Below are 24,996 nucleotides of genomic sequence, written 5' to 3' on the forward strand. Positions count from 1 at the left end.
ATCACTGCAATCTGCCTTATTGAAAATACTGCTTACTCTAGTAAGCTAAAGATCTCTCTTAAAATGCCAAATATTTCTTAATAAAAGATAATGCATCAGTGAACAATGTGTAGGATTTTTATTATATAGCGAACTTGACTGTATAATGAGTACAACTGCTGCTGATTATATTCTTGAGTAGTTGCTTGATATACAATAATAAGTGTCAGTATAAGTATCAGTCTGTATTTTCTATCAACTGGTCATGTTTCTTGTTTGTCAAACAGTCCAAACCTTAAGATATCTTATTTAAAGCAGAGAAAAAAGCAAAATAAAATGTAACATTTGACATACATTTGACATGTATTTGACATTGTAATCAGTGAATGTGCCGTGCCCCAACACAATATTCCTTGACGTATGATTATACAATGAGTGATTGAATACTTATGTTTCTGTTGACTGACAAATTAATGAGTCCTTTAATCACTTGAACTCAAATAATAAGCACCGTTTGTGATCGTCTAGCAGTGTGTGTGATCAATCTTCAGTATCTTATTTTATCACACTCGTCCAAGATGCTCAAAGCTTCTTCACTGAAGTCGTTGTACTTCAGGCTAAAAGAGAGAGAAAGCAGAGTTACACAAGTTACAAATGTTTCCCCACTTTATGTAAACTTTATGTAAAGTTCAAGATAGTTTATCTGTTCACTGGAGCAAATTAGTCTTACTTCATCTCCTGCATGTTGTCGCTGTCCTGCAAGACCTCGACGATGGCGGGGACAGAAGCGTCGGTCAGCGAGTTGTTCCTTAGTTCCAGGGTCTTCAAAGTCTTGCTGGCCCTTATAGCAGCACACAAGTCCTCAAGGCAGGCGTCCGTCAAACCGGTCATCTCAACACTGCAATAGAAGAGAGGCAGACATATTTAATGTAGTGCTCACTGCAATGTGGTGATAAAATAGTTGTTTTATTATTTTGACTCACTCCAGTTCCTCCAACAGACAGCTTGGATGTGCAACAGCATCCCAAAGATGTTTAACCCCTTGGTCTCCCACTGCATGTATACCCACAGCAAGGGACTTCAGTCGAGAAGTCCCACTTGTCAGCACTGAGCTCAGCTCTTTGAAGACTGGCTCGGTCAACTCGCATCGTTGTAAGCTGTAGGGTGTATATTAAATATTTGTGAAAGGTGGTACCTCATCACTGAAAAGTCAACAGAATGATAACACATGGCACCCTACCAGAGCTTTTCTAGGCGACATCCGGGTTGACGGAGGGCTTGGCAGAGCTGCAGCGCCCCCTCCTGTCCCAAATCATTCACTGACAGGTCCAGCTCAGAGAGAGAGCAGTGCTCCGACATCAAGGCCGCCATTAGATGAGGACAGCAAGAACCTGTCAAATCGCTGTCGAAGAATCTAAAATAAAAATATATCAAAAAGGTCATCAATAGCAAAAAAGATGGATGTCAAATATTATTCATCACACGTTTATTTTATGTGTCAAAGCACACATATACATTGAGTTATTTCAACGTCAGTCTTACTTGAGGCTTCGCAGTTTGCAAAGCGGGTGTTGCAGAGACTTGCACAAAGCCTCCACTCCTCTTTCACCAATCGTGTTATGGTTCAGGTTCACTTCTCTCAACTCGGATTGGCCAGAACACAAAGCTGCAGATAATGAGTCCATGGATGCAGCAGTCAACTTGCAGCCGTGTAGCCTTCAAATAAACCGAAAAAGGTGGGTTTAAAAAAAAAGAATAGACAGATCTAACACAAAAAGAAATGTAATCTATAAAAAAGGTACACACTGGAGGTCCTGTAGCTTGCATAGAGGACTCTGCAGCGCTTTGCACAGCTTCGTCAAGCCCTGGTCCCCGATGTCATTAAAGGTCAGGTCTAACACACACAGCTGGGAGCTGCCTGAGGTCAGGGCTGACACCAGATCTTCACACATTGCCTCTGTCAGGTTGCAAACTGCAAGTCTGGGAACATACAAATCAAAAATGTTTAGGACTTATTAATGTGCTTTTAAGAAATGTGGGTTATGGTAAAGCATTTTTAAAAGAATGCATTCAGCTTAAATCTTACTGTATTGTTTGAAGCTTGCAGTCTCTGATGCCAGCGCAGAGAATTTTAAACTTTTCATCTCCGAGGTGTGAATGTGAGAGATCGAGCTTCTTTGTGATTCCTCTGCTGAGTGCTGATGCCAGATGAGAGACGGCCCCTGCACTCAAGGAGCTCTGTGACAAGCTGGAGACACAACAGAGCAATCTTTTATAAAATATGCTGAATTAAATTATGCCTGGACATGTCAATTTCTCACCTCGACTTACCATATCTTACGTGACAAGGTCATAGTTGGAGCCAGCATCTCTGCTTGTTCCTCTGTCAGATTCCCTGTGTGGTACAGATTCAACTGCTCCAGCTCACCGAGGCACGTGAACACATAATTTAGAGCCACACAGTCCTGGAGGCTCAGGTCTCCATAGCTGATGCCTATTCGTGCTGAGGGGGTGATAATCTCTTTCACCAAACTCTCATTCTGAGTTTGATGAAGCAGATGGAAGCAGTGTTGGTGCTTTTCTTTGTGAAATCCCTTCAGTGTTTGCTCTGAGTTGCTTTTAAACCACTTCTTGAAATCCATGATCTGATCCGAGTTCAGCTCCCCCAGCAGGCTCTCCAGAGGTCTGCGCTGAAGTGGCTCTGAGAGAGCTGACAAGAAGAGATCCAGAAACTTTGCATGGCTTTTGTGCTTTTCCAACATCTTCTCTGCACCCCCGGGCGTTGAGTTGTCACAGAAGACAGAAACAGCCAAGAGGAACTCCTGCATCAGACTGGAGTGGAAGGAGAAGACACGTCTCTCTGATGGGTCACCGTGAACTTGCAGAAAAGCACCAACGGAAGTAAGAAACTGTTGAAAACCAAAGGAATTCATTTCTTCTTCGGTGCAACTCGAATGCTGATCAAGGAGACAATGAGAAGCCATCTTGCCGAGGGCAGATATGAACTCTCTGCTGCAGGCCTCGTTCAGTGAGAGCGACTGAATCAGGTGGACCAGGATGTTTACATAGAGCTGAGATAACGTTTCAGGAAGTTTAGCACCAGCATCCATCAGAGACTTGTAAACAGAACAAACTGTCCAACAAAATCTTGGGGAAGTGCAGATATCATAAAAGCCCAAAGTCTTTTCCATGTGGATTCTTGCTTTTCCTGCAGCAATCGGGTCAGGAAAGAACTTGTTGAAGTATGCTTCTCTTTGAGGCTTCAGAAACCCCAACACCTCCACCATGGTGCTGCTCAGAAACTTTAGGGATCCTGTTGACCTGGATGCAACCACAAAGGCAGCTCCTTTCAGCAGGGATCCATGAAGCAAGCTTGCCACTAAACATGGCATTGAGGCTGCCTGGCTGGGGTCAGAGCACAGGGTGTGGGCGGATAGATCCAGGCTTTGTTTGCACTGATCAAGATCATCAAACACAAACAACACCGCTGCAGGATTCTTCAGAATTAGAGGCAGTGACTCACGAGGGACATTCCCGTGGTGGTGTAGGAGTAATGTTTCCAGGGAGAGCGTGCCAGTGAGGGAATTTAACTCCCTCAACTTGAAATGGAAAACATAAGGAAAGTTTTGAAAGTGCTCTCCTTTCGCCCAGCCCACAACTAGCTTCTCTAAAGCGGTGGTTTTCCCTGATCCCTCAGGACCTGTCAGTATCACAGATCTGGTCTCATCAGTCAGAGCCGCTTGGATGGCATGATCAAGGGAGTTGTCTTCTGCATTTCTGTCTGTCACAAGAGCATCAGAAGTCAGCAGGGATATGTACCTATTGTTCTTTATCACACTGACAGGCAGCTCCCCGCCAAGAAGTGTTGAAATTACTTCTGGTTTCAGGGTGTGAGTCAGTACAGCCACTTTGTCCATTGTGTAAATAATTGCTGTGAGAATACATAACATACAATATAGTTAAACCAATAATGACAGTCTGCAAGAAACATGTAATGCCTGCAAATAAATTACAGTGTTATTAACTTTAAGTTACTCCCTGACTCTGACAAAATCTGTCTCCCAAATCATACAAGGTACAGTAACAGAGCACATTTGTAATGTTCGAAAATACGGAAGTGTGTGTACAGTTACCTTGCAGTCTACGCAGTGCAGAGCCAGACAAACAATAAGAAAGTCTCGAGAAGACAGTCGATCAGGAAAGCAGACGGGTTATTGTTTTAATGGTGGGGTACCGCCAACACTGTGAAGGCAGCAGCTGTTGCAGACGAGCTATCAGCCGAACCGATAACCGTTGCGGAACAGGAAATAAAGGGGGGTATTAAACCCAGAGCGCTGCCTTGCAGACGATGGAGTGACGCAATAGAAAATTGTCCTGCGACACTTTGCAATTGTTTTGATATGCTCCCAAAATTAAGTTTTGTCGTCTTACTACATTTACTCAAGAATCCAACGATTAATCTTTTTTCTTATAGGCCAACTCTCACAAGATAATAATTCTGGTTATATTCAAAAACTGTATTTATTTAGCAGCCTTATATCCAGAGAGATTATTAATAAATGATTAAGCTACTAGTTTTATATTATAGAGTCCTTAAATGAACCCCACCCTTACCAGCTTCAATGCAAAAATACATACAACATTATAATACAAATATCTTACATGGTCTCTTTTCAATAATGAGTACTTTTACTTATGAATATGCTATGCATAACAGCCATTAAGTTGTTTCAAAACTGGTTTATTCTGGTCAGAGCTCAGTCTGATATTGTCTGCAGCTGGCTAGAGTAAGCTGTATTTCCTCTGTTTGGATAGCAGTTATTACTTTTTTTTGGAAGGACATTATATGCATTTTATATGATGTGACACAAGTCAGCTACTGCTGACTTTTTTTATCATGTTTTAATGAAGATTTGAAGAAGAGAGTAACCAAATACACTGCAATTAATTACTACCCAACAAAAAAAAGGACACATGATCATGCAACTGAGCACATCTTTATTAAAAACACAGGAAGTGGTAATTCATGTTTAATTCAATGGGAGGGGAAGTAATGGTTAGTTGGTGCAGCTGTCTTAATGTAGGTTACAATGAGATTAATGCAAAGGTTCGAGTTAAATGGTCAAGGGGATCCAGCAGGCTAATATATTGTAGGTTTTTTCTGCATTAGTTCCATGTTGATATGTCTTGGGTCTCCACTGTCTTGATGAGGATTGCACTTTGCCTTCGTGGCCTGGGGTTGTCAACTTGGACGGCTGTTGTGGAGAGGATGGTGGACAATGTTACTTACAGTCACACACATTACACACAGTCATAACAATTCTGATACAAATGCTAAAAATCTCCAGTATAAAAGTACTTACTTTGGTTTTGCACAGTTTGGATGTTCACAATAGAGTCCTGTCCAATTCTATGAGTGAGAAAGCAGAAATTGGATAAATACATAACAATGCTAGCCCTGATGTTGAATATAATTGTTTTTTAACAGGAATTCACTACATTTAAAAAAATAAAAGTCTGTTTACAGTTTGTTTTTAAGTGTGAAATATGCTCATTGTTGCCACTTGTTGGGGGAAAACCGTAACTACAACTGCGGGTGTCACCAACCATTAAATACCAGAGACTTCATGGATGAAAACAAACTGGATTGTTAGGTTTGCAAATGTGGGTCGGATCAACAACTTGAAAAAAGCAGACCAAACTGTTGGTGGTCGAGTTTACTTGAAATAATTGTGGGCAACAGGTTTTGACTGGGTTTGCTGCACAATCGTGATATTTTTGTAACTCTTCATCTAGTGTCCAATAATGACGTTTATTACAAGGCTGAAAATCAATTAAATTTTTTAGAAATGCCCCCATCGAAAACCTTATTTGCCCTTCAACCATATCCAGATATCATGTGATGAGAACTTGGCAGTGTTGAGATCTACCAATACCACTCACCTTTCCTCCTCTCCCTCCAGCAGTTTCCTGTAGGTGGAGATCTCTATGTCCAGGCCCAGCTTGACATTCATGAGCTCCTGGTACTCTCTGAGCTGCAGAGCCATGTCATGCTTTGCCCTCTGCAGAGCCCGCTCCAGGTCCTCGATGCGAGCCTTGGCATCCTGCACGGCCCCCTCCCCGCGCTGCTCAGCTTCAGTTACCTGGCCCTCAACGTTGGCATGCTGAAAAAATGTCAGGAATGGATGGTGTCGGAATTGAATTACACCTTTCAGCAAATAAAATGTAAGGCTCAACGGAAGCATTACCGTCAAACTGTAAGACTAAACTACAAATGTAGTCACTTTTGACTCATAACATACCAGACACTCTATAAACCTTTCACTCACCTGTGACTTTACAGCCAGGATCTCATTCTGCAGGCGGCTGATCATTCGATTGAGCTCAGATATTTCCCCCTTGGAACTGCGCAGATCACTGCCATACTGGTCGGCTGTGGCTGTGATCTGGTCAAACTGGTGACAGCAGATAACAAACAGAGGACGTGAGATCAGTAATGATCAGGTTTGACAAGGGCGGTACATGTAAAAAAACCATGGTCTTCTAGTAGATTTACGAGCTTTAGCTTACTGCTGAACCCATTCATGTTTCTAGTTTGAGAAACTGTTTTTACTACAGATTTCATGATATAAATGATTATTCATTATTTGTAGTTTTTTACCTTGCTCTTGTGCCAGTTTTCAGCTTCTTGACGACTGCGACCAGCAATGTCCTCATACTGAGCCTTGACGTCTGCCACGATCTGATCCATGTTCAGAGCTCGGGAGTTGTCCATCTGCACCACCACAGAGGTCATCTTCAGGCTGTCCTGCAGCTCACACAGCTCCTTTTAAAAACAAATACATACAGCAACGGTATGAAGAGAAAATCCAGAACATAACAAGCTGCATATTTTTCCTTATATTTGAAAAATGTTGCGTTTGCGTACCTGGTCATACATAGCCTTGAGGAAGTTGACTTCATCACTTATCATAGACACCTTGTCATGTAGATCCACCTTGGACATATAGCCTGCATCTACATCCTGCGGGCAGCCAAAAACAAACAAACACACTTCTCTTAATGTTTAAGCTTTTCCTGTGTTTTTACAAAAACATTTTTTACACGTTAAGAAAATAATTATCTCTCATAGCCATCAGGACTGCATACTTTACCTTTTTGATCAGGACAAACTCATTCTCCGCATCATTCCTTTTGTTGATCTCATCCTCATACCTGAAAAAGCCCAGTATATTGGATTAATCATGCAAAGCTTGCACATCAGAACACGTCTTAAATCTCAAAATTAAAAAGAAGTTCATTTTCTTTCGCACTTACTTTGTCTTGCTGTCGTTCACACTTTTGTGCATGACATTGTTCTCCATGTCCAGTCTGTGTTTGTCATTGTTGAGAAAGTCCAGGTGCTGCTGCAGGCTGGCGATGTAGGACTTCAGCATGGGTTCAACAGAAGAGGAGGCGGTGGTCTGTCCCTTCATCATATTCCACTTGGTCTCCATCATTTTGTTCTGCTGCTCCAGGTGCCTCACCTGTGGCACAATTAGAAAATACCCTTCAAATCAAACATCTTTTGTAGTGATAATATAATTGTTGGATTAAATCTGACATTCAAAATCCCTCAGCAAGAGTTGAGGAGAAATGTTCTCTTACCTTATCAATGAATGTGACAAAACGATTGTTGAGACCCTTGATCTGCTCTTTCTCCTTGTGGCGAACCACTTGGATGTTGGGGTCGATGTCAACATTTATCGGGGTGAGCAGGCTCTTGTTGACGGTCACGGCTTTAATGGAAGCCCCCTGATAACCCCCGCTGCTCATCCTGGGGATGGAGTAGGATCCCATGGACATGCTGCTGAAGCCCCCTGAGGACGTGCCTAGTCCTGGACGGCTGCTGCGCTTGCTTCTCATACTCATGGTTGAAGATTTCACTGCTGGAGGGGATGGAGAGGTTCGGTGGTGGTTGAGCTCTGTTTGTTGATCATTTCATCTTTTGGGTTCTTTATAGGCAGGTGTGGGTGTGGCGCGAAAAGGAAGTTATGCGGCTTCCCAATGTTGGTAAACCAGTCTGTCACATACCACCTGTTCTCCCACCTACCCCCTCAGTCAAAGTTGCGTTGTTACAGCTACGCTGGAATTCAAGCCTGCTCCTCGGTTTCAGGTGTGCCGCATTTGAATAATAATGAAGGGGTTTCTGGAGGAAAGCACTGGGTACTTGCTAAATTAAAAAGAAGAAATGTGATTCAAGAAGTATTGAAGAACCAAAATCTTTACTGATAAAGGTTTAAAGCGTGTGTTATCTGAATAATTAATTACATTGGCTTTGTGCCCAAATGAGATTCCATTGCAGCACAAGAGGAAACAGATTAATGGCATTTGGCTCACCTCGTGCTGTCCGGAGTTGTGTGTGTTGTGCCGCTGTTTTATTGTATTTTTTTTTTTACTGTTTTATGGTCTGATGCATAAGAATGTATACCCTTATGGAGCACTTCTTGACCTGTGCTTTACTAAATAAAGTTGTATTTCTCTAGTGCTTTCCTTTCACCAACAGGGGACACTATCTGCTAAATGGCAAATGTCAATTGATAAGGTTCTCCAAAAAAGGGGACAATAATAATCTGTACACAAATATCTAGAACATGTACCTTATCAGATAGGCTACTAGTTTTGTGAGAGCCTTATCACAAATCTTTTAGTTAACTTCCTGAGATTATACAAATATGATAACATTTGTTATCACATCAGTTATCAACCTTTTCTTTGTGTTAACAGTTAAAATACAATGTGAAACGTTATGTCTGTACTGTATGTTGGGGACACCCGGTTGTAAACAAAAGACTGGGCTTTCTCAAACAATCTTTTATAACATTTATCTCCTTTTAACTCTCCTATTTCTTTAAAGATGGATTACCCAATCATCTTCTTGCTTTAAAATAACAACCAGCCCTACAGAGAAAACAAGTCTCTCATCAGGTGTGGTTTTATTCTGGAGTTAAGACTGTGCCACTGAACCTGCTCATTCTAGGTGCGTAATGCTGGGAGAAGAATAGCTGTGACTGTGACTGTGTTGTATTTATATATATAAAGAAATACTGAATTATTTAACAGATGTATTTTTACAGTCTGTATTAGCACTTGTCAGATATGAAGATCGCCTCGTTTAACGCACAGAGGTTCGGACAGACCAAAGTCTCAGATCCAGACGTCCTGTCAGCTCTTGTCAAGGTAACACTCCTCTTTGGTAGACATTGTTATTCAGTAAAAGATCTGTAATGATAACGATAAGGCTGTCGTTTGGAAAAAGCATGGTTCGTGTCACTTTTTTGTGATCTTTGGGATGCAGCCAAGAGCCAAGTAATAATTGGCGGTTTGAATTATGAAGTGTAAAATGTTTCCTTGATGACATCTTGATAATCACAACTGCTTTTGATAAGGCTGTAATTTATTCAATTTGAGAGAAATAAATATCACAAATGACATGCATTAATATAATGTGTCCTTTTTCGTCTTTTGTAGATTGTGTCACGATACGACATCATAGTGATTATTGAGGTGGTGGATGTGACCGGAGCTGCTGTCAAACTGTTCTTAAAAGAACTAAATGAGTGAGTTTACTTCTTCTTTTTTAAAGAAAATATGTTTTTTGTTGTTTTAACTATGCAAACGCGTTCTTGATTGTCTTATCAGAGTCAACACGACCCATCACTATGCTCTGCAGCTCAGTGTCCGACTGGGGCGGAACAGATACAAGGAGCAGTTTTTGTTCCTTTACAGGTAAGATCAAATCCCTTTGCCAGACTTTAATACTTTTGAAAAGTTACCATCAAACTGCACTAAAATACATTTTTGTCCCACTAAAAGGGATGATGTTGTTGATCTGGTTGACAGCTATCAATATGAAGACAACCAAGTGAACGACATGGATGCCTTTGCCAGAGAACCATATATTCTCCGCTTTAAACCACACAACACAGGTCAGTCCTACCATGAGTATAAGAAAAACAGGGTGTTGCAGTTTGGATATCAAAGTATAATGACATACTCGCCATAACACCTGTGTTGCGTCTGAGTCATGTCTATATATGGACCGAAGCAGAGTGCAGGTATATCAGGTTATGTCAGTCAATGGCTCCGGTGTGCGTTCACATGTAAGATAAGAGGTGGGAAAAGATCTTGTACTTCAGTAAAAGTAGAAGTACCAGAGTGTAGGAATACTCAAGTAACACGTAAAAGTCCTGCATTCCAAATCCTAATATAATAGCATAACAATTTACCAGAAGTAAAATAACTCATTTTGCAGATTGGTCGATTTCAGAATAATATATATTATATGTTTTGATTATAATTATTGATGCATTAAAGTGTTATCAAAGCTGGTAAAGGTGCAGATAGTTTTAATTACTTTGTATACTGCTGTGTAGCTTGTGAATTTACTCCAGGTGTAACTATTGTCTTAGTTAAGTGTTGATTACATTTTACATAATCAAGCCACATCTGCAAAGTAACTAAAGGTGATAATAAATGTAGTGGAGTAAAAGTACACGATTTACCTCTGAATTGTAGTGGAGTAGAAGTACAAAGTAACAGAAAATGGAAATACTCAAGTAAAGTAAATGTATCTCAAAATGTTACTTAAGTACAGAACTTGATTAGATGTACTTTACTTTACACCACTGTGTGAGATACGTCGTGACGGGGCATGTAATCGGAGAGATTATCATTTGTTTTTGTCTGTGGTTGCAGTGCTGAAGGACATAGTGCTGATCCCGGTCCACACCAAGCCGTGGGACTCTGAGAGAGAGCTGGATGAGCTGTATGAGGTCTGTCTGGTGGTCAAAGACAAATGGAAAACTGATGTGAGTTGCATGATGTTCAGTATTAAATTTTCACGGTTTCAAATAAAAGAAGTGCTTTAATATGTTCAAGGTGGACCAGATGTATTACCATACAGTGGAAAAAAGTATTCTAAGCGGATATAAATGTAACATAGGTAAATCTGTGATATAAACATTCAGGTAAATAAAGTCAAGCTTAAAGTCATAGCAAAATACTTGAATTGCTTGATTTACTGTAAATAATCAAATTGAGTTGAGTCTGCTTTACACAATAAGTATTAAACAAAGACTATTCATGCTTCATCTACATAATAACCTGCAAAAAGCTACTATAATTTTGAAATAGATTAAGCAGGTTATTTGTTTTAATCAGTGGACATACCTTATTTTATACTCCCATATCAGAGGAATCACACAAACTGTATGGGCTATAAAATATGTTTAAATAATGTTTTGACATGGCTTTCTTGATTACATTTCTTTTATCAGCACTCAAAATGGCCATTTCTGATTTATTTTAGAACATAATGATCCTGGGAGATTTCAATGCAGATGGTGTGTACATCACCCCTAAGGAGATGCAGGAGATTCGCATCCGCAGCGACAAGAATTTCCATTGGCTAATCCGTGATGGCGTGGACACGATGGCAAGAACGTCAAACGAACACACCTACGACCGGCATGTGTTCATTCATAAACACCCATAAATTCAGGGGACATTGCTTAAATTGTGGCATACTATTTCTGTCAAGAAGAAGCATTTTTGACCTTATATTTAAACAATGGAATACATTTATTTACCACAGGATTGTTGTGTATGGAGAAGATATGCTTACAGCCTTTGTGCCAAACTCAGCCAAGCCATTTCATTTCCACAAAGAGTTTGCTATGACTGAAGAAAAGGTGAGTTGCCCCTCATACTGTATCTCATTGTCTCTGTACCTATTAAAGTTAAATCTCATCTAATAACCAACATGTTCTGCACTTGCATAACTTATTTCTCTTTTTTTGTAGCAACATTTCTCACTCATTATGTGCATCCTCCCACAGGCCCTGAGGGTGAGCGACCACTACCCTGTGGAGGTAGAGTTACGTAAAGCCCCTCCTTTCTGGATGACAAAGAGCAACCGAAGAAGTGACAGTGTTGATTCATCAGTTCACAGAGCTGTCACAGGTAAAAAACAAAACTGTATTTTACTGACAGACATGAATTTAAGTATGTGGGAGAGGTGCAAACAGTACTTTGTTTACACATTTCACTGCAGTGGGGCCCTTTTCAAAGACAGTTATGCACTTAATGAAAAGGAATGGTTGGAATTTGGGAGTGTTTCTTGTAAAAAATAATTAGTACTTGCCTTACAGCTTTAGTCAAAAGCTTTACTTTCGAAAAGCAGAGGCTTTTAAAATGTTTGGGAGGAGAAAACTAGTTTTAAACAATTAAAATGTCTTTATTGTGATGGTGCAGAAAAAACATGTTTGTTATTAAGTCTAATACAAAGATGTCAATTCATTGTTTAAAAGGAGAGTCTTGTGATTTGTGTGTACACACATGCTTTACATTTTGTGATTGACCAAATCCAATGCTTCTACAGAAATCTCAGTAAACACCAAAACCAATAATATCCTATGTACTTCCTTTGTGTCCAAAGCCTGAAATATAGAATCTTTTGTGCCATGCTGTAGACCTTTACTACAAAGCCAAACCACAGTTACGCTAGTCAAAATCAGAAATGACTTTTTTTCATCCATTTGTTTTTAACTATTAAAACTCACTTCAATTAGTTTATATCCAACAGCCTTACCCACAAGAGCGCCAAATCCAAGGCATGAAATATTTTCCAAAACATACTCTTTCTCGTGTTAAAGTCAAGTTCAGTAAAAACTGGGGTCAGGCTGTTTAAGGTGGTGTTCAGACGAAATGTACTTGGGGCTGAAGTCTCTGACAAGGCAGGAAGTTGAAGAGGCACAAACACACTAAATGCATTCAATGTGTTTTCCTCTCTCTTTACTTTTTTCATTTTGCTGAAAATAACAACAGATTACAATCAGCCTTTAAGATAAAAGCATATTCTAGTAACACTTGTGTTTATTTTCTCTTGTGCACTTGAGTAAATGTTTTAAATGATGCCATATTTCTGCAGACTTCAACCCAAACATTGAGGCACTAAAGCCCAATAATTTGCGAGACCATGGCAATTTTAACAAAAAGTTGAACAAAATAATCCAGTGACAGTTATTAGACACTATGCATGTAATTAATTAAGTGTTTTTTCCCTCTTACAGAAAGTCTGCAGGATGATGTGTTGAATCTGCAGAAGGAAAACCTCCTGCTGGAGCGAGAAAAACTTCAACTACTGATCACTTTATTAAAACAGCGGCTTTCCACACTCAAGCTGAAACAATGACAAGATCTCACAATGACATGACTGATTTTGCTAAGCTGTATTTTTTTTAAATACATAATGGTTTCACACATGAAAGGTGTCCTTTTTATATGTATCTGGTCCGTGTACGTTTTGTTAGTTTGATTTTTCGTTTGAACCAAAAGCCAAAAAACGAAAATACCAGCCTTTTTTCGTTTTTGATTTAAAACGGAAAAACGGAAAACCAAAGCCGTTTCCCGTTTGTGTTGTCTGAATCAAAAGAGGGATAACGAGAAAACCTAATAAAAAAAAGTCTGTAAAGGTAAAATACTTGTTATTGACATCATTATTTGATCGACATTAAAATGTGTCTTTACCAGTCACCCACTGTCACCAAGTTTGTGTTGCCGTTACTAATTTACATTCTTCAAAGGAATTGTTCATCATTTCAATGTTTTAGCTTGTTGCATCACTCTTCAGGTGACAGAAACCAGTCGTTTAACTGTTGTTGCATCTAGAAAAAGAGACAGGCAAAGATAGCTCATCACTTGTTAGCTTTGCACAAATACTGGTAGTCAATAAGAAGTGCTAGCATCAGAATATAACTTTACAAAACACATAAAGGTCCTGAGACCGTGGTAAATAAAAAAAGTCACAACAAGCACACGGGATCGTTTAGTGTTGTTGTAAAGTTAATCTTTTGACTATCAGCAAGGCAGAATAACACTTCCTTTTGACTACCAGTATTTGTGCAAAGCTAACAAGTGATGAGCTATCTTTGACTATCTCTTTTTCTAGATGCAACAACAGTTAAACGACTGGTTTCTGTCACCTGAAGAGTGATGCAACAGGTTAAAACATTGAAATGTTGAACAATTCCTTTGAAGAATGTAAATTAGTAGCGGCAACACAAACTTGGTGACAGTGGGTGACTGGTAAAGACAAATGTTAATGTCGATCAAATAATTATGTCAATAAAAACAGTGGTCACATTTTTACTCTTTATGCTTAAGAAATAATAAACAACAACTGTGACCCAAATATCAGTAACTAAAGTCAACTCAAAAACACCATGCCTGTCCGTGTGTATAAAGGGGAAACATGTTACTCCTCATCAAAAAGGGATTTCAGAAAAGACTTCTGACAGACCATTAACCTCAACTATGGTGCTGTTATCGGAGTTCCCCCTACATTTTGCACAGTAGTCAGAGGTCTCCTGCCACTGCTCCACACATCTTTTGCAGCCAATGATGCTCTTGCAACATTGTGTGAAGACTGGCTCTTCGATGAACCCTAAAAAGAAAATTGAGAAAACCTAGTCATTCTCTGTATGCATGTCCCTGTTAAATATTTTTGGTGTATTGGGTGATAGTGTTTACTTATAACACAACTTTAATGCTGTGGAAAATGTCTTTGTTATTATAGCATACTACGGCCTGTTACACAAAGGTCTACGTCAGTACATGCAATTACCTGTAGTGTATAAGACACAAATGACCTTTTTATGTGAATGTAAAAATGCGTATTTGTACAATGGTAGACACAATATTAAATGGATTTAAAGTTACCTTATGTGTGTGAAAATTATTCAAGTATCTATTGCATACTTACTCAAACAAACAACACAGCAAAAACCTTGCTTGATTATCTGTAGCTGGGAAGGACTTAGGGTGACTCTTTGAGTGGCTGTCAGATTGGTGAGCTCTCTGATTGATGCAGTGACATCTGATAAGCTCTGTGATGCCAGTACCAGCTCTTCAACAACATAACACATAGTTAATGGTACTGTTAAATCGTTTATGCTAATTGTGGTCTTACCGTTTGTTTGAAATATTATAAAATGCAAGTGTTTTATTTCTGAATGTAGCTTGGCCAAGTCAGGGCTGTTTTCTATGGGGTTTATATTACATGGTATACATAGTTCAAAACAAGACAGAAAAATTGCAATAGGGTGTATCAAGGTAAATTGCTAATCTTGATTGTGGGGAAAAGTTTTTAGTTTTTTTATTGACAGGCACTTTTTTAGGTGGGGGAACCCATTCACTAGCAGCATGCAAAAGTGTTAATACATAAGCAGTAATGGCCAGAAGATATGTGCTGATTTGAAATAAAAAACTGTTGTTTTTAATAGTCGGAATAAGAAAGCTTAAGGATAAAAGCAAGAAAAACACAATGTACTTCAATGATTGAATTATGTATACGGGTAATATGAATACATAAGATACCTCAATCTTCTCCGCTTTGTGCCTTGCAAGTCCTGAAAGTCCCGTTCTGCTACAGCAAGAATTCTTCTTGCATTTTGTTTCCAGTAGTGTGACCCTTAGGAGTAGAACAAAACAATATAACTTAAGTGGCTAGTTCAGTCACGAGTAGTATTGTGGCATGTAATATATACACATAATTCATTAATATTGTCCACCTGTTGTTCCCTCTGACTCCAACATTTCATTTCCCTGGGCATCTGTTAATATAATGGGGTCATGACTTCCAATGGCATCTTGCACCTTTCCAATGATCCCCTGAATGGAAGCCTCGCATTCCAAAAACCGGATAACCACCATTCTGCTGGGACTCAGTCTCCCACCAACCAGCTCAGCAAGGTACACTGATCTGTAAAAATATCATACCCACATAAATGCTATGACACTGAAGCCATAATAATCATAGCAATGGTTAATATATATGTGTCATTTGTATATCAACAAAAGACAATGTAGAGCATTTTTTAGGGAATAATGTTAAAATGTGCATAAAGTGGTATTAACTATTAGTACACAATAACTACGAATTATATAAAGAATGGAAACTGGATTTGAAATGATAATTTCCTCATTTCAAATCTTATCTATCGATTTTTCATGTAAATGAAATTATAATTAATTTCCCATCTCGTAATTAGTACATTTTAAAATAATGTTTCACAGTAACTTAGTAAGCGACTTTAAGGTTACCTTTGAAATGTTTTGGAGACAGTGGCCCTTGGGGGGGCTGAAGCCCGCTGTGCAAGTGAACTAGCAGAAGCAGTTGCAGGTGTTCGCATGCAATAAAATCGTTGGCCCATGTTACTTGAAGCTGGATGGCGGGACATCGTCCTCACCATGCACCTCATAGTGACCTCTGGGAGTGAGATCATAGGAGTTGAAAACACCTGATGCTCCAGGAAACCAGGCCACGTTCGCATCATCACTCACATAGAGACTTTGAGATGAGACCTGTCAAAAACAATCATAAGTCAATTAACTCCTAGTGCTAGTCGTTACTTCCAAACCTTTATATATGATTGTGACTACTGAGAAAACCTCACCAAATGGTGAACCTCTAAATTAAGTGATTATTATTATAATTATTCACATAATAATAATAATAATAATAATAATTCAGGTTCAGGCGGACTTCAAGGATGCAAAATCCCCAACAACTAGGCTAACAGGCTTCACAAAGGCACAGAGCTGTAATGTTAACTAGTAGCTAGCTAATTCAGTGATTGTAGTCGATGTAGTCTATAGTATTATTTGTATTTTTACCTGAAAAATGCGGCTTAGTTTTTTTGCAGTCATATCTTCTTCTCTGAGACACACTCTTTTACTGTTGCGAAATACTACGTATTGATCCATGTCTATTAAAGGTGGGGTAGGTAAGTTTGAGAAACCGGCTCGAGATCGCTAGAATTTGAAAATACACAACCGGAGAAAATCTGCCACTTCCTTATAGAGCCCCTCCTCCAATACACACGAACGCGCACATGACCAATGAGGGCACGAGATAAGTTTGTGCCCCAATGGAAGGCTGACAGGCAGGTAGGCCAACCAAAGTCTGAATCCGTTTAGTCGGCCCGGCTAAACGGACGACTTTTTACAGTATTACGGCTTCTTTTTCGGCTTTTTCGGCTTCCATACATTTTTGTATGGATTTTTTGTCAAAGCGCTTAAGATATTCATTGCTATCGGGATGTTAAGAACATTCCATGGAATATAACAAAAAGTGTATCTCGAGCCGGTTTCTGAAACTTACCTACCCCACCTTTAACTAGCACCGCACTTTTATTTTTGACCTTCTACTTCCGACCACATGGATGGATAGAGACGATAGAGACACGACTGATCTGCGCTCTTATTTTGTAAGGCAACTTCCGGTAGCAGAATATGAAAAAACTGGGGGTTTTTTTGTTTCTATTTTCTAGTGATTTTATTTTTTGTTTTGAGAAAAACTAAATCAATAGAAAACAGAATATGAAAAAACTACCGTGCCGGCTCGGTTTGCTGACGGCCGGCACCGCCCTTTATTATTATATGTTTTAAGCAAGCAGCAAACTCTGGGGAACAGCCGGGACGCCAATACGGAAGTGCCACACACTGCAGTTCATACATGGGCCGCTAGGGACTGGCTGCAGAAAGGAGCAATTTCCATAGACCCCATGTTAAAATGCCCAACTTTACAGCAGAAAAAAAACATGTTTCTACCACAGTCTATGGTTTTAAGGCATCATGTAAATTGCGCTGACAGGCGATAGAGGTTCACAGTGTATCCCACGTGTGGCTTTCTGGCACCAGGGTCAGCCGTCTCTCCAGTTGTTTTTTTCAAATCAGCTGCTCTTCATTTTTTTCCCTGCTATATTCAATGAGTGATACAAATACTTTTGGGAGAAGTTCAGGTCTTGTACTTGAGTAAAAGTACCAGAGTGTAGGAATACTCGGTTACAATAAAAAGTCCTGCATTCAAAATGTTACAAGTAAAAGTAGAAAAGTATTATCATCAAAATATAGTTAAAGTACCACCTGCAGAGGGATGTAGATTCAGGTGTTCTTTTCCCCATAGAGACCGCCTCGCTGCACCTTATCCCTTGCATAAAGATAAATTGTGGGTCCCTTACAACATATTGTACACAGTGGAAATAAACATTCTGGTTACCTCAACATCAGGTATCTTATACATTAAACTCCTTCTGAATCAAACCGTCACGGTAGCCTTACCTTACTGATCCCTCTTAAATTAGAAAAAACACGTTACTTTCCCAGCAGAGAGAAAATTGATTATTAAATTATTAATGTGACTAATAAAGAGCAGTTTGATTATTAAGTATTATTCTGTTGATCGATGTCATTACATTTGGGAAAAAGCACATAATGACTTATTTAAGACTCGTTTTTGTCAAAGTTTAGGACTTGGACTTGACTTGATTGCCCATCCTGACTTGAGACTTGACTTGGACTTGAGCGCAAAGACTTGAGACTTGACTCGGACTTGCAAAACAATGACTTGGTCCCACCTCTGCTAATTTGACTGCTACTAGAAATGAAATGAAGTAGGCTACTTTTACTGTGTACTTTTTGAGTAATCCTCTGTCCTCCATAGTAGCCTACATAATTCAGGTTTTTCTGCTATCTTTGATGAATGATAAAAAGACAATTTTACCATTAGTTTGTTGTGGCGGTCCAGCATAACACAACAGGAAAGAATGAAACAGAGAGGAATCAATAAAACACAAACACAGATATAGCTGATCAGTAATTATTATTTAGTTGTTGCAACAAACAAACAATATGGGGAGTACATCACCTGCTGCCACAGCAGCCAATCGCGGAAATGCCCCGCACCAACAATCATACAGCATATATAGCCACTGCAATGAACACACACACATTTTCCCTAGGCATGTTTAACGCACACACATTCTATCATGCAGCCTACCACACATAGGCCTATGTCACATGTTTTTCTCTGAAAGCAATACTTGTATATGTTTAAACGTCATCATCTCATGACATCCTTAGGAGTAGTTAACAAACAAAAATGTTAACTGTTTTTTATAACCTGAGGCCTTCTCTGAACTTCCTCTAACCTCGGTGTCAGCTCACTTAAAATGAATACATCTATTGATTATTCAGAACGACCATTGTCTCTCTAACTGTGTGTGACCCAACTCAGTAACACACATCATATGTGATCTTTAATGAATATCAGAAATACGCTGTATTAAACATTCTGCTATAACACTGAATGAAATTGATACTGTTTGACTTTGTATTAGTAAGCCTACTACTAACAATACATTGAAGTACTTTTACTGTGTATTTTTTGAGAAATACTCTGTCAAAGTCCCCTTCTGAGAACAAAATCAAGCCACTTCTGCTAAGTTTGATGAGGGAATTCTTTTTATTGCAATTAATTCTTCGTGAGATTGATCCTGTTGGACTCAGTACTGAAACTACCCCCACAAGTACTATGAAGTACTTATTGTGTACTTTTCCAACAATCCTCTGTCAATGTCCCCTCCTGAGTACAAGAATGCATGTTTCTCTGCTATTTTGAATAAGCGTTAAAAAACCTTTCTTCATGAGACTGATATTGTTGGACAGAGTATTTTAAGAGGATGGTAGACTGCACACTGACTCACTCTGTCACTCTTGTTGGCCTCTTATGATGCTGCTGTCTTTTAATATATGATTATTTCTCAGCCGCTAATTCGTCACAGATTCTTCAGTCTCATCAGCCTCATCCTTCCATCAGTCCCAGTCAACGCATCAGCCTCCAGCACACTTCCAGTGTCTGACTCCATATGATATTGTCCTGATGCTGTAAGGGTGATGCCCCATGATCACACAGTGCCAAGGACCTCATATTATGTCTGTCATTAATGTTACATCACCCATTATAACAATTTGCTTTCCTTTTTCTCTTCTCTTAACTGAATAGCCCTGTCTTTAAGTATAATACAATGTAAAGTCCTTTTCCTGCACCATTTTAAGGCTTCAAAACAGGCATTTTTACTGTATGTGTTTGGAGAAATGACACAATCAATGGCCCAGAATTGTACTTTATAAACTCTGAATCTTGTGGTGCTTGAATAATTACACACTGGTTAAGCCGGCCAGGTTATATATGCCTTTTTTGGAGCCCTTTTTTGCAATATTTATTAAAATGTCAGTAGTTATTTAAACAAACCACTATCATACAAGCAACCATAAAACACCCTTTACTAGAGCCATTGAAGCCCATGAAGAATTTATCCTTTCACAAATCTGTTCAACGTAAGTTAACATTTTAAATATTCTTCATTTGCAGTATTTTTTTAAAAAAGTGTTCAGAAAGACTGCATCAATTATATATGTATATGTATATATATATATATATATATATAATATCAATATTTTTATTAACTAACCAAAGTCAATTTAAATAGCGGGCAAAAATGGGTTAATTGCCATGCATGTGGTGTTTGATATAGTTTTACGTTCAATTTCAACTATTTTAGGCAGAAAAACGTATATTGACGAAACCTTTTTTAATAATTTACTATAATTTAGAAAGGTTTTTGTGAGAAATCATTTCAAAAGTAAACTTATTTTTCATTTTATATTTAAATTTGAAATGTTTGCACACAACATTATTAATTTATTAGGGCTGTCAGTCGATTAAAATATTTAATCGCGATTAATCGCATGATTGTCCATAGTTAATCGCGATTAATCGCAAATTAATCGCACATTTTTTATCTGTTCTAAATGTACCTTAGAGGAATATTTTTCAAGTTTTTAATACTCTTATCAACATATGAGTGGACAAATATGCTTTATGCTAATGTTTATTATCATTTGAACAATGACAAATATTCTCATGAATATTAAACACAACAACCTCTGAACATTACAAATATCCGCCTCAATTCTACCTGGAACCTCTCATGGAACCTCTCATACAATACAAATGGTGTGTGTGTGTGTGTGTGTGTGTGTGTGTGTGTGTGTGTGTGTGTGTGTGTGTGTGTGTGTGTGTGTGTGTGTGTGTGTGTGTGTGTGTGTGTGTGTGTGTGTGTGTGTGTGTGTGTGTGTGTGTGATCGTTGGAGCCATGTGCAACTCAAGGCATATAGAGAGGCGAAGTCCCTCCCTTTCCGGGAGCCTCCATGGGACCCCGGAAGCGTAAAATTATACATTGAAGTCAATGGAGAGAGAAAGGTTATCTTTTGATCCCGTTTGAATTGTGCCACGAATGACACATATGATGTTTGTCAATTTAAAAGAATATTTTGCAAGTCAAAAAAATTTAAATGTGTCGTAAAACTGTGAAGTTACACATTTTTTTGTGTGAAACCGTTGTTAGTTGCTCTTCAGATTGAAGCGTCCAGTTTTATATCGACTATACTGTATGTGTGATCTCCTTTTACATCTCGTTGTGTCATTTGAGTTTATTTGCTGTGTGTAGATTCAAGGGTTTTGGTTATCTTGTCAATTTGTTTGGTTATCCAGGCACAGCTGTGTGTGACTCCCTCTGGTACACTGGTATGTGTTTTCCTAATGTAGAGAGCATTGATTAATTAATAAACTACACACTGAGTCTAGATCCTGACCAAATCCTTTTTTATTGTTGATCAAATGTTTTTCAAAAATGTATTCATACACATTTAGAAAAATACAATGTACAATCACAACCAGTACAACACACATTACAAAAAATACAGAAAAAACAAACAATAACAACAATCAGACAAAACTATGGAAAAATAACCCCTCCCACCCCCAGATCCGGACCATCCTTGTATTATTGCTCATTCAATCTATTATAGCATGCTAACAAACATGGTACTTACTTTATTTGTACAGATCTGCATGGGAGACGATTGCGCGATGCAGAGCGCTGTCTGTGATTGTGCACGGGGGATGTACAAATGCAGCCACGCTGCAGCATTGGCAATATGTGCCATGTGGCAGATCAGCTCCACAGATGTCGAGTGCCAGTGGAGGAAGCCTGGCACTTCCAAAGTAGTCCAGCCGGTGTCTCAACTTTACCAACAGTGAGAGGAGACATACAACCCACTGGCCAGAGACATCGCCACTCAGGATGTAGACTGGTTCAGGTCTGCACTGAGGGGCGCACAGTGTGGCATGGCATGGCTTTTGTCACCTGAGCCAGAGCCGCGGCCTCAACATCAGGCCATTGTCACCGTGCCGGAGCTGGTGAAGGGGCATGGGGGTCGGGGGCATGAGGCAATTCTTGCCTCAACGCGACTGAGCAGAGACCAGCAAGCTGCCATCCAGACAGCCACCGGAGGACAGCGGACAAAGTGGCAGTTACACAGGCGGGGCAGGTTGACAGCCAGCAAGTTTGGTGCTGTGCTGCGGTCGGGACTTTCATTCACTCCATGCGCGTCCCTCATGAAGAGGGTGCTCGGGGGGTACATCTTGGACGGAGTCATGGCTGTCAACTGGGGGGTTGTAAACGAGGCCGAAGGGGTGAAGGCTTTTGTGCAGGCCTATCAGGAGACAGTGTTCGAGTCTGGTCTCTTTGTGAGTGAGTCGGTGTTTTGGGAGCATCCCCCGATGGACTTGTGCAGCCATCTGCCCTGCTGGAGGTGAAGTGTCCACCATCATTATATAGGATATATATATATATATATATATATTTGTATACATATCTGTAAATTGTATAATTTTATTTGATTTAAAAGTATTTTTGATCTCTGTCTATAAACACAAACTGAGTAAGATTGACAATAAAGTTGACTTTGAAAAATATATATATTCTTTATGAAAATAGTTGACTGTTGGAGAAATGAATCCAAATGAAACGTTGGACTGAACTACAACTATGCCTTTAAATCTCTACGGACTGTTTTTCAGTGGGATGGCAAGTTCCTATCTTTAAACATTTATTAGTTTTTTCTCAGAACAGATTTGATTTTCTGAAGTTAATTTAACTTAACTATGTAAGGTCATTATTAAAAAGGTACAATCAATTTGTTTAGGGTTGAATAAAATAATGATAAACATTTCATTTGGATAATTTACTGACAGAATAAGAAACTCAATGATGCTCTACTCACCTGTTCCTTTTTATAAAGTGAAACAGTTGAAACGATAGATTTTAGTAAATTTAAAAACAACCTTCTCCAAAAGCTATCAAGGAATATACCGAATACTTGTTTTAGAACTTTATTACATATTTTTATATAAATAGTTTGAATGATCCATAATTGACAGAAGCTTGTGTTTACACTGACCTGTTACTCATATATTAATGTCTTTGTAACTTCAGTAAAGCACTACCTCACTCATTTCTTTCATTCATCACGGTTCAGTAAACTAAGTGACACATGAACCAGTTTAATAATTATAATAACGTAGGATTGCAACTCTTTGAAACTGTAGGTGGCTCTTAAAAGAGCCGTTGTGTTTGGGTGTGCTGGTCTCAGGTCAGTTTAAGCCTTGGGCATGATGGCGACCCTCTTTGCTTGGTTCATCTTACTGGGGGGCAGCTACATGGATGTCGGTGCAGTCCACAGTCATTGTGCAGTTGAAGGCAGAATGAATTTATTATTGACTCCGAATGAAACACAACTTCATGTCATACAATACATTGACTTTGTTTGTAATTGTGTAAAAAAATAAAGCATTGATTAGCAAGCAGGACCTGCAGGAACAGAGCATGGTGATGGATGGAGCTGGGAAGAGAGAAGAATAAAGAAAACAGATCAACTTCATTATCGGATATTAAAAATTCAATTTCAAAACAAGTTGCCGCTCCTACAGTTTCCTCGTGTGTAAAGATGATTTCACTTGACCTATGCACAATATCACACTCAATACATGTGTGTCTCTGGGGGGTGCATTGTGCCTTTGATGTATATAAATAATATACCATAACCAAATACTATTACGTACAGTGGAAATCAGGTTGCCAGAGCAGGTCAGTGTGCATGTTCCTCAGGGTCTCAGCAGTTACAGGTGAGGGAAAGGAAATAAAAGAGAAAAAGGTCAGTAACAACACTTTAAATACTTATCTCTTTTAATAATGTTCTATCAGTAATCACTCAACTACTGTCTTTCCAACAAACAGATTGACTCACTATCATCACAATGAAACACGTCCAGAAGAATGGACCACAGATGGAAATTAGCTATTAGCTATAATCTGGCATATTGCATCTCTTCTCTTTGCTGAGATTAATGTTTTTGTATGCATGGTCCTTCTATAAATAAATAAATGTCATGCAAAGCTGCCTTCCTTCCTTTGACTCTCCCTGAACTGCCTGATCTTTTAATGTTCAATGTTACCCATTTGAGCAGATAGCATTAAGTAGAAAAGATCGCAGATGCTAATCTGCCGTTAGCCTACCTCCCTCCGAGGGGGCGATAGGCTCCTCTTCAAATGTTTCACAAAATACTTACCATTATGACTACTCTTACTGTTTAACATTTGGGTTCACTTCATGTTAAGGCTAATACAAATGACAAGGCTAAGTAATGTGATGCTAACTAACGTGCTCGCTACTAGCTATGTAGCTAACTTGACTATGTTCCATGCACAACATGTGTATTACCTGATGTCTGATCCAACGACTCCTGGTCCTTTCATCAGACGGGAAGCGATAGAACGAGCTATGATCTATAAGTATGATCACTTATGTGATTACAACCTGGTACAAAGCACACAGGCATCTTGTAAAAGTGAATTTATTTTTAGCAATCTCTTATTTATTGGAGGGAATAAATCAGTTATGAGATCTTCTTCTTCGCTTTAATTACGAGTCGCAACCACTTGGAGCATGATCGCCTGTGACATCACTTACGCGAGCCAGAATGGGATTTGGGATTTGTAGTCTTTGTAGTCGCGTATTTTTCATAGTCTTATATTTCAACAGTTTTACGACAAAATGTGACTTTTTTGACATGGAACTTATTGTTTAAGATTGACAAACATCATATGTGTAGTTCGTGGCACAATTCAAACGGGATCAAAAGATAAGTTTTCTCTCTCCATTGAATTCAATGTTAATTTTTCGCTTCCGGGGTCCCATGGGCCGGAAGTAGATGGGCGTGACTTCACCTCT

The 24,996-nt window shown here is 39.1% G+C and overlaps 3 protein-coding genes and 1 long non-coding RNA gene across 4 annotated transcripts; 1 reads left to right on the plus strand and 3 right to left on the minus strand.

Moving 5' to 3' along the window:
• Positions 1-103: 103 nt before the first annotated feature.
• Positions 104-4,286, minus strand: LOC117450130 (NACHT, LRR and PYD domains-containing protein 12). The gene is made up of 9 exons (XM_034088175.2): positions 4,113-4,286; positions 2,311-3,910; positions 2,066-2,227; positions 1,786-1,959; positions 1,522-1,695; positions 1,220-1,393; positions 963-1,136; positions 710-877; positions 104-596 (listed from the first exon to the last, which is right to left on the minus strand). Exons 2-9 carry the CDS (start codon positions 3,894-3,896, stop codon positions 527-529), a joined length of 2,682 nt encoding a protein of 893 aa, XP_033944066.1. The 5' UTR covers positions 3,897-3,910; positions 4,113-4,286; the 3' UTR covers positions 104-526.
• Positions 4,287-4,976: 690 nt separating this feature from the next.
• On the minus strand, positions 4,977-10,094 carry LOC117448957 (keratin, type II cytoskeletal 8). Its single transcript, XM_034086248.1, has 10 exons — positions 10,016-10,094; positions 7,627-7,907; positions 7,297-7,505; positions 7,134-7,194; positions 6,908-7,003; positions 6,641-6,805; positions 6,309-6,434; positions 5,923-6,143; positions 5,343-5,389; positions 4,977-5,234 (listed from the first exon to the last, which is right to left on the minus strand). The coding sequence occupies exons 1-10, from the start codon at positions 10,020-10,022 to the stop codon at positions 5,146-5,148; spliced, it is 1,302 nt and encodes a 433-aa protein (XP_033942139.1). The 5' UTR covers positions 10,023-10,094; the 3' UTR covers positions 4,977-5,145.
• On the plus strand, positions 9,118-13,535 carry LOC117448958 (deoxyribonuclease-1-like). The gene is made up of 9 exons (XM_034086249.2): positions 9,118-9,198; positions 9,490-9,578; positions 9,661-9,747; positions 9,835-9,947; positions 10,717-10,829; positions 11,330-11,487; positions 11,615-11,711; positions 11,859-11,982; positions 13,092-13,535. Exons 1-9 carry the CDS (start codon positions 9,118-9,120, stop codon positions 13,211-13,213), a joined length of 984 nt encoding a protein of 327 aa, XP_033942140.1. The 3' UTR covers positions 13,214-13,535.
• Positions 13,536-14,116: 581 nt separating this feature from the next.
• On the minus strand, positions 14,117-15,671 carry LOC117448959 (uncharacterized). The gene is made up of 3 exons (XR_004552426.1): positions 15,591-15,671; positions 15,397-15,490; positions 14,117-14,464 (listed from the first exon to the last, which is right to left on the minus strand). It is a non-coding gene; the product is annotated as an uncharacterized lncRNA (long non-coding RNA).
• Positions 15,672-24,996: the final 9,325 nt, after the last annotated feature.

Source organism: Pseudochaenichthys georgianus, chromosome 7 (assembly GCF_902827115.2).
Source record: "Pseudochaenichthys georgianus chromosome 7, fPseGeo1.2, whole genome shotgun sequence".
Classification (NCBI taxonomy): Eukaryota; Metazoa; Chordata; class Actinopteri; order Perciformes; family Channichthyidae; genus Pseudochaenichthys; species Pseudochaenichthys georgianus.